The sequence below is a fragment of the Sitodiplosis mosellana genome, unplaced genomic scaffold, assembly GCF_009176505.1.
Source record: "Sitodiplosis mosellana isolate CC-2019 unplaced genomic scaffold, AAFC_SMos_1.0 Smas_scaffold_13, whole genome shotgun sequence".
NCBI classification, from domain to species: Eukaryota; Metazoa; Arthropoda; class Insecta; order Diptera; family Cecidomyiidae; genus Sitodiplosis; species Sitodiplosis mosellana.
This window is the reverse complement of record NW_022595255.1, coordinates 154,893-163,825: the sequence shown is the minus strand read 5'-3', so window position 1 is coordinate 163,825 and position 8,933 is coordinate 154,893. Positions and strand designations below refer to the sequence as shown.

Genomic DNA, 8,933 nt, shown 5'->3' with positions numbered 1-8,933 from the left:
GTTGACCTGACCATGTTCATTGGAATATTTTGATTTCGGATTTTTTGTCATAGAATTAGAATTTTGATATAATAGATTTGAATTTCGAATAATAGAGGAATTTTGGAGCGAAAAAAATATTTAATTTCATTTTCAATTCGATGTTAGCCATTGGAGACTATGAATTTGTAAACCTCCTATAACTCTTCGGAAATAAATTGTAAACTCTTTATTTGGCAAGTGAATGAGCTCAAGTGCGAATTTTTGTGATGTTTGTCATTTTCTGTATCTTTTGTTAGAGAATGTTGATTGAATGGGAATATATCTGTTGACAATATTCATGTTGAATATGTTTTTTCCCTTGAAGAATATTTTGAATATTTCATTACTGGACTACAGTGACATTATTTCCCTTTCGTTTCGAATGAGTGATTTCCAAACAGAAAAATGTAAATGTTCAAGACATTGAATGTCTTTGAAAATATTAAAAATGCACAGAATAGCAAGAGTGTACAAGAAAAACACTTGAGTAGCCTACGGCCAGATGTTGAGAATAGATGAATCTGCAGTTGAGTGAATCTTTGTCCGAATTATATTAACATGATTGAATCATACCTGTTTCATTGTTAAGCAAAAGTGGTTCATATGCATCAATCCCATACGATGTCTTGACAACGCAATGAAATTCCGGTAATTTTGATCGACATTCTTGAACGGGACAAAAGGACCACGTATGAATATGACATTTTCTGAAGTCTCCCGATTCTTTTTTTCTTTTTACAGAGAGCAGCAAAAATGAAAAGAAATGAGCATTTCCAAATGATTGAAGCCGAGAGACACTCAAAACCATATATGCGCCGAATGCCGGGGAAAAATGAAGGGATAAAGTTGATATTTATTTCACCACGGAGTCGTATGACTTGATTGTGTAAAGTGCTCAGGGCAACGGAGAATGTGCATCGTTGTATGGGACAAGTGTCTTGCCACCATCCAGTTAATTAAGTGCGGTGCTGCAATGCAATCAACCTTTCAATTCAATGTGAAAAGTTCTATTTTAATGAAAAAGAAAAAAGCCGAATGCTGTTTGGGGTTGTTTCTTTTCCAATTACATTAATTTGCATAGTAAGAGCCGTAGCCAATGAGAGTATTAAATGTCAGACATAAACTCGATTCGGAATCGTTGCAAAATGGGAAATGTGAAATTAATCGAAATAGCGAATCAAACGAGTGGTAAAACTCGTTCTCAGACTCGGAAATTTAAACAAACGGCGAACAAAAGTTACCAAGCAAATCACCCTTTTGTCTTTTCACTGGAACGAAATCGAATTAACTTGAAACCGGAATATTCAATAAAAAGTGAGATTATTTTCCAAAATCTCGAGTTCGATTTTATCATACCATTCGACTCGGCACTGATATGCTCCTTACTTTATAGAAATATAACCATTGCTATGACATTACAAGCGGTTAACGAATATTGATAGCTCATTAAAATCCACCTGGATCCAGTAAAACAGCCAATAAATCTCGGCCAAACTTCTTTGCCACCTACTAACAACTTTGACTTTTTCCATTAAGGTCACACACAAAAGTCATTTATTCGGACCCAATCGAGATTTATGGCGACATTGTTTTGCAGTTTGCAATTACAAGTGTTTTGTGGAAAAAAGGTCAGCCGAAGACGAGACGCTGAAAAAGTTTCCGTGACAACGAATTTGTCACAATGCAAAAGGGTTAAGTCTCTTGGGTGTCGTTATATGAAGAGAACATTTATTCTTTTTTTTACTGAGGCCGGTACTTCACATTTGAACAAATGCTATCAGTGGAATAATGGATGAAATGCAGGAACAAGCAATTACAATAGTGTGTTTATGTTCAATATATTCAGTTGCGTTTATGCCTCAACATCAAATTACATTGCTATTTGTGTGCGCAAAGTTTACACCAAATTTAAATTAAATTAGAAAAAATGCGATTCCCGTTTGATGCTTATGAACTGACGGAATGATTATGTTGTGCTATCGAAGAAACACTCCTGATTCGTATTAGTTTTTTGTGGGGTAACCGGACTAGGCCATAAAATTTACATAAATCAAAAGAAACTCAACTCACTCTTATTTGGGCAAGTTTTTCTCCCATCGTTTTAGTTTCAATAGCCTTTTTGTGTTTGCATAAGTATGATATATGATTCGCATTCATCATGACTGAAAGTACTGCAGAGGAATCACAAAATCCTTTCAGCATACATCATGTAGCACAATTCCAATTCTAATTTGAATTTCTAATGTTCATTTGACCTATTTAAATTCTCATCATTTAGTGATCGTTTGCTAATTTCATTTTCCAACCCATTTTTATTTCGTCACGATTGTTATTCGTTATTTAAATTCTTGATATTTCTTTGCAACTTTGAATCGCCCATAATAAATGCTATGATTATTCCAATTAATTCAATTTATTTCATTATTTCCTAAATTTTCTTTCATGGCTTTAGATTCAAATAAAGAAGCTGCTTTTGATTATTTTAATTTCGAAGAGTAATTGTTTGTTTATTTTTATTTTCCCTGAATAAAAAGAAACAAAGTGTTTGTATAAGAGTGCATGAGTGTCATCAGTGTTTTATGAATGAAATGTCGTTATTTGTTTGCAACGTATTTTTCGAGCAAAAGTGTATGAATTATGCGTGATTTCATCGTCATTTATGGCCAAAAAATATTCAAAAAACGAATATTGTGTCATATATTCAGATACTATTACATTGTGGATTTGTTGATTATCTGACAGCCTAAGAACAAAAAAACAACTTCTGAACTCTTTGCCGATAAATGAAACGAAAAAAAACTTAGAAAAAACGTGTTTTCCGCTCAATGCGCACTTGTGTCACTTTTGCTCGCAACTTCATTTGTTTCTTTTTTGCTCTAAGTTTTTTTTCGTTTCATTTATCGGCAAAGAGTTCAGAAGTTGTTTTTTTGTACTAAGGCTGTCAGATAATCAACATATCCACAATGTAATAGTATCTGAATATATGACACAATATTCGTTTTTTGAATATATTTTGGCCATAAATGACGACGAAAATATTTAACACTCAGGAAAATGTAGAAAAAATAAAAATGTTTGAATTTATAAGCGGTTTCATGAAGAAAATAATTTGATTGAAATTTGAAAATTTTCATAATATACAAAGGCACATTTCTAGTTATTCTTCTTCCACCTCGTAGTTGCTGTTTTTAGCAATTTGGAACTTAGTAGGAACATGTCTTTCTCTGTCAATTATGGTAAACACTGAAATATCTCCAAATTTATTATTGTATTATTTCAAATAAAATCATTTTATTTCTACATAAAAAAGGTCGCCAGTCGTTTTTAGATGTGAGAATCAATCTGCAAAAGTAACAAGTTACTACAATCCTAGGAAAGATACACAGAATGTACAACCAAATTTCTTTAAAACAAAATGAAGTAAAAAATAGGGTAAAAAATGCCAAATTTTTGTTTTATTTCATACAAGAACTGGAAAGAAAAATGCAATAAAAGAATTAGCATCATTTATGGAAACGTTTGTTAATTTCATCTTCTAATTTATTGATTGGAATTTCAATTTCTTCCCGTGTGCTAATTGTCCGTAGCTTAACAACGTTTCGTTGCAGCTCTGAGTCGCCAATTATTATCGCGTAAGGAATTTCATGTTTTTCACAGTATTCAATTTGATTCAGAATTTTCGGATTTTGCTTGAATGAATGCTCTGATCGAATGCCCGCATTCCATAGCCGATTCACAATCTTTAGTCGCTCCTCGTGTAGACCTTTATGAGCTGATATCACATACACATCGGCAAAGTTAGTTGGCCCATCACCGTCTTTTACCATTTTTGACTGTAGAATGGAGAAAATTCGCTCGACACCAATCGAAACTCCGACACAAGGCACTGAATGTCCTTTTGCATCGAACATTCCAATCAGATCGTCATAACGGCCACCAGCTGCTATCGAACCTATTGATTCTCTCGCGTCTTTGTCATTTTTATCTGTAACATTTTTAATAGAAGTTTGTAATTTCAATTTATTCTGCCTGTTGACTTATGTTGTAGTGGAAATAACCTTTGAGAACGGCTTCGAAAATGACTCCAGTATAGTAATCCAAACCTCTGGCCAGGCTCAAATCAAAAATGACATCATTCTGAATTCCAAGTAGATTGCAATGCTTCAAAAGCAACTTCAGATCTTGCAGACCTTGCAGAGATGATGGGTATTTGTTCAGAAGCTCGTCTTGCATTAGTTTCTCCATCAGTTCTGCGTGACCCAACTGTTGAATGTACTGGCCAATGTTGTCTGCAACATCTTCAGTCAAGCCTTTCTCGTTGACCATTTCTTTGCGCACCTCAGCCCAAGGTAACTGTTAAGAAAATTGATTCAGAATACTTCATAGTTAGAATAATGCCAAAATGACAGTGAATTCGATTGAGAAATGTAGGTAAAACTATGAATTTTTATGCGAGGAACATGTAAATATATACACGGCTTTACCTTATCCAATTTATCAACAGCTGAACAGATTGACTTGAATTTATCATGCGGCACTCCACATGCCTCGAACAGCCCATTCAATAGTTGTCGATGGTTCAATCTGATTACGAATTCACCAATGTCCAACGATTTTAACACTTTCGACATTACTTTTACACATTCAATCTCTGGCAGCATGGCATCATGTACTCCAACAATATCGAAATCCTGTGAAGAATGTCAAACAATTTAATGAAAACCTCATATAAAAATTTCTTTCAACGGCAGCGTTTTTGAAGATTGAACAACAAAATAAAATTTCAAGTAAAGAATAGAATAAGATTCATCGCGATTTGTCTCCTATTTCACAATGAATCTTTTAACTGCCCCAAAATCATTCGGCTCATATGCAATTTACTCACGCATTGATAAAACTCGCGAAGACGGCCTTGTGCTATAGAAGGTGAATCTCGCCGATAGACTTTTGCAATGTGATACCGTTTGATGTTGGTAATTTTGTTCATGGCCAAATACCTAGCCAATGGCACCGTCAAATCGTATCTCAGCGAAAGAATCTCACCGCCTTGATCTTCCAAATCATAAATTAGCTTCGAATCCTCTCCATATTTTCCGGTTAGAATTTCTCTCCGTTCAAATACCGGCGTATCGATTGCTTGTGCGCCATGAGTTTGAAAAATGGATTCAATTTTCTGGAAAACTCGTTGTCGAAGTTGCATCTCTTGTGGTCCATGGTCACGTGTTCCTTTTGCAGTTTTTAGTTTCAATTTCGATGGTTTCTGTTGATTCAAATGTCAAAAATTTAAATCGTTTCTTCTACAGAAGAAAAGAGATTTCCAAAAAGAAAACACACTTGCTTTGCTTGTTGCTTTGATGAAGACGACTTTGAGTCGGTTGAATAATAATTAAATCTACAAATGTCGTTACAACATGATACCCTGGATAAATGCTGAATGCTCCTGTTTTTCTGCAGACAAAAAATCCGTTGCTCTGAACACAAAAACGATGCCACACTTCGGGCAAGATTCACCCGGCAAAGACTCATAGTGCCTCTTTACCGTGCCTGTTGACTGCAAAACCAAAACAAATACATAACCTCACAATTCAAACTGTCATATTTCCATACACACCACGATTTACTTGTCACCAAACCATAGTCAAGCGTAGCGCAACATTCGAATTTATTTCGTCAGACCATTTTTATTAGTTCAAGGAAAAACCATTTTTAGTTCATGTTCTCGTAAGTAAGAGGATCGCTTTCATTCAAATCAAATGAATCCATTCGTTTGCAAGATATCCAAAGTTTTCTTTTTATTAAATTGCTCAAGTAAATTGCATTATTTGCCATTTTATGTTTCTGTTTTATTGTGCTGAGTTCCACCTAAAATAAATACAAATCATCTGGTTGATATCTCGAAGTAAATGCTTAGTAAAAGTATTTTATCCAATTTCCAGTGTTGATGATTGAATGCTCGAAGTTAGATTTCTTTTTCGATTAAACGTTTTCGTATTTCTTCAGCCAAGCCGCTGAGTGAAACTTCCTCTTCCTTTCGTGAGAACACTTCGCGAAGTTTCACAACGCCACGCTCCAGTTCAGCGTCGCCGAATACAACGGCATATGGGATGCCATGTTCTTCACAATGTTGCAATTGAACCAATAGTTTTGGATTCAATTTGTACGAATGCTCAGCGCGGACGCCAGCATTCCATAGATCACCGGTAATTTTAAGTCGTTTCTCGTACAAGCCTTTGTGAACCGATGCAACGTAGACATCTACAAGTTTTGTACGCATTTTAACCTTTTCTGCTGCGTACTTTGCCTCTAGCACCGAGAAAATTCGTTCGATTCCAATGGAAACACCGACGCATGGAATCGATTTACCCTTTGGATCGAACATTCCGACAAGATTGTCGTAACGGCCACCGCCAGCAATCGATCCAACACGTTCTTCCGCTGACGCTTCGTTCATGTGGTTGGCTACTGTTGGTGGTTCGGCTGCAATGGAAGAGGGAAGTAGTTTAGATTATGATTGAGAAGAATTGATATGAACAATTTGATTCGATTGAACCCAAAATTCTATGCCATTCCACTCAATTGGAACCATGAGGCGTACCTTTCAAAATAGCCTCATAAATAACACCGGTGTAGTAGTCAAGACCACGAGCCAAGCTCAAGTCAAACACTATTTCATCCTGTAATCCAAGAATGTTGCAGTAGTTCAGCAGCAATTTGGTTGCTTGTAATCCGGCAACGGCCGCAGGAACTTTGCTCAAGTGCTCATTTTCCAGCAATTTTTCGACCAATTCAACATTCCCGCTCAATTGTACGTACTCGCCAATTTTATCGGCTACTGCTTCATCCAAACCTTTCTCTTCGATCATTTCGCGTCGAACGTCAGCCCATGGACTCTGTTGAAAAACCAAAGTCATTCATTAACATATGTTTGTTTTGATAAAATTCGGCTATGATTAGTAACTGATATACTGATATACATGACAGAATATAAAGGAAATGGCTTAGCAACACAAAGTAAACGTCTCTATTTATTTGCATATTATATTCGTATTCGGTATTTGTCGCTTACCTTGTCTAATTTATCAACACTCGAGCAAATTGTTCGGAATTTGTCAACTGGCACACCGCAAGCTTCGAACATTCCGTCAAGCAATTGCCGATGGTTCAACTTAATCACAAAATCGCCAATATCCAATGTGTTCAATATTTCGGAGACCACTTTGACGCATTCGGCATCTGGTAACATTGGATCGTATGTGCCAGCAATGTCAAAATCCTGTGAATGAGAGAGAGAGAGAGAGAGAGAGAGAGAGAGAGAGTTTCATTGTTATCTTCTTGACAAAATTGACAAAATAATCGCTGGATACTTACGCATTGATAAAATTCACGATAGCGACCGCGAGCGATGGATGGATTATCTCTTCGATAGACTTTAGCTATGTGGTATCGTTTGATGCTTGAAACCTTGTTCATGGCCAAGTACCTAGCTAAGGGAACAGTTAAATCATATCGAAGTGCTAAAATCTCTCCACCTTGATCCTTCAAGTCATAAATTAGTTTCGAATCCTCTCCGTATTTCCCGGTCAATACGTCTTTGAGTTCGAAAACGGGTGTATCAATGGTTTCTGCTCCGTGTTTTTGGAAAACTGCAATGGTACAATTTCATAAAAACACGAATACTAAAAATATTCTAGATTTTCGATCAGGTAATCTTTAAGTCGTCCATGGAGCTGGGAGCTCTGAAAAGTCAGAGGAACTTACCTGCCACAATCTTTTCGAGTACACTTTGGCGCAGTGTCATTTGTTGTGGAGCAAAATCACGTGTACCCTTTGGCGTTTTAAGTGTGAATTTTTGGTTTCCCGGTGCAGGTGCCCCATCTTGTAATTTCGCCTTCAGCGCAAGCAATTTATCGACCTCTTCTTTGACCTGCAAATGTAGCAATTGAAATAATCAATTAAAAAGTGATTGTGACACACATTCAATACGATAAAATGAATATGAACACTCTTTTGGTGTTTCATAAGCTTGGATCGTGTTTCACAATGCCGAATACAGAGAGATACATTTTTTTCACTTGTGTGTGACGAGTGAAAGTACGTCTAGTTTTTTTGTTGTACCGTGTGCTTGAGTTGCGGTCGTGTTGCAATCAATCACATTCATATGATTCGTTTTTACTAAACCGAAATACCCACGTTTACACAATTCGCGGAATGTATGCGTTGAGCACGTAAAAATTGAACTTTCCAAATAACATCATTTTCAATATATTCGCAAAATTGTTCTAACCTCAATGTAAAACTCTATGGAAAAGCCGATGTTTCCTTGAATTTGATAAACTTTTGTAACGATGAACCAATTGAAAGACAAAAAATATATTTCGCAATGATTACGGGCGGATCTTACCTTGGCGGCTGGTTCTTTGGCAGCTTTCAATTTTCTCACCAGCTCACCTTGTTCTTTAATTTGTTCCAAGAGTGTTTCACTCATTGTATTCACAACACTATCAATTTCACTTAACGCAAATAAATAAATAATACTCTTTCGGGAATTGAGTTTCGGTAGTGTGCTTGCTTGCAATCAAGCAAAGGAACGTGGCTTCTACACAGCTCACGAAATAAAAAAAGAATGATGCAATTTTTACTCTATTTCATTCAAAGTGTGTTTGAAGTATAATTTTGACGAGCGAAACTGCGAATACGGATATAAATTATACACGCGCACGTGTAACTGTGTGTGAAACACGCGTTCCGAGTAGAATGTCTGTGCTGCATGTTTATGGGTATACGTTCAGTACTGACATTTGTATACATCGCACCAATACCATCAGCCCAGGTGATGCATATATGTATTGGTTTCGCTTCAGCTGTCAAAAAACCGTCGAACAAAGCGTTTGTGTGCAATAGTAGAGGGGACA

General features: G+C 36.3%; 2 protein-coding genes and 1 long non-coding RNA gene across 4 annotated transcripts; 1 reads left to right on the top strand and 2 right to left on the bottom strand.

Moving 5' to 3' along the window:
- Window positions 1-480: 480 nt before the first annotated feature.
- LOC129567939 (uncharacterized) lies at window positions 481-3,527 on the top strand. The gene is made up of 2 exons (XR_008687894.1): window positions 481-669; window positions 763-3,527. It is a non-coding gene; the product is annotated as an uncharacterized LOC129567939 (long non-coding RNA).
- On the bottom strand, window positions 3,450-5,593 carry LOC129567930 (histidine--tRNA ligase, cytoplasmic-like). Of its 2 annotated transcripts, none has more exons than XM_055445308.1 (5): window positions 5,356-5,593; window positions 4,907-5,281; window positions 4,506-4,712; window positions 4,080-4,374; window positions 3,450-4,006 (listed from the first exon to the last, which is right to left on the bottom strand). In XM_055445308.1, the coding sequence occupies exons 1-5, from the start codon at window positions 5,545-5,547 to the stop codon at window positions 3,525-3,527; spliced, it is 1,551 nt and encodes a 516-aa protein (XP_055301283.1). In that variant the 5' UTR covers window positions 5,548-5,593; the 3' UTR covers window positions 3,450-3,524. The 2 variants fall into 2 exon arrangements, with proteins under 2 accessions (XP_055301283.1, XP_055301284.1); XM_055445309.1 differs by having other exon boundaries at window positions 5,360-5,494.
- A 194-nt stretch (window positions 5,594-5,787) lies between these two features.
- Window positions 5,788-8,778, bottom strand: LOC129567931 (histidine--tRNA ligase-like). Its single transcript, XM_055445310.1, has 6 exons — window positions 8,423-8,778; window positions 7,780-7,945; window positions 7,390-7,664; window positions 7,088-7,294; window positions 6,617-6,911; window positions 5,788-6,498 (listed from the first exon to the last, which is right to left on the bottom strand). Exons 1-6 carry the CDS (start codon window positions 8,504-8,506, stop codon window positions 5,981-5,983), a joined length of 1,545 nt encoding a protein of 514 aa, XP_055301285.1. The 5' UTR covers window positions 8,507-8,778; the 3' UTR covers window positions 5,788-5,980.
- Between the last annotated feature and the right edge of the window lie 155 nt (window positions 8,779-8,933).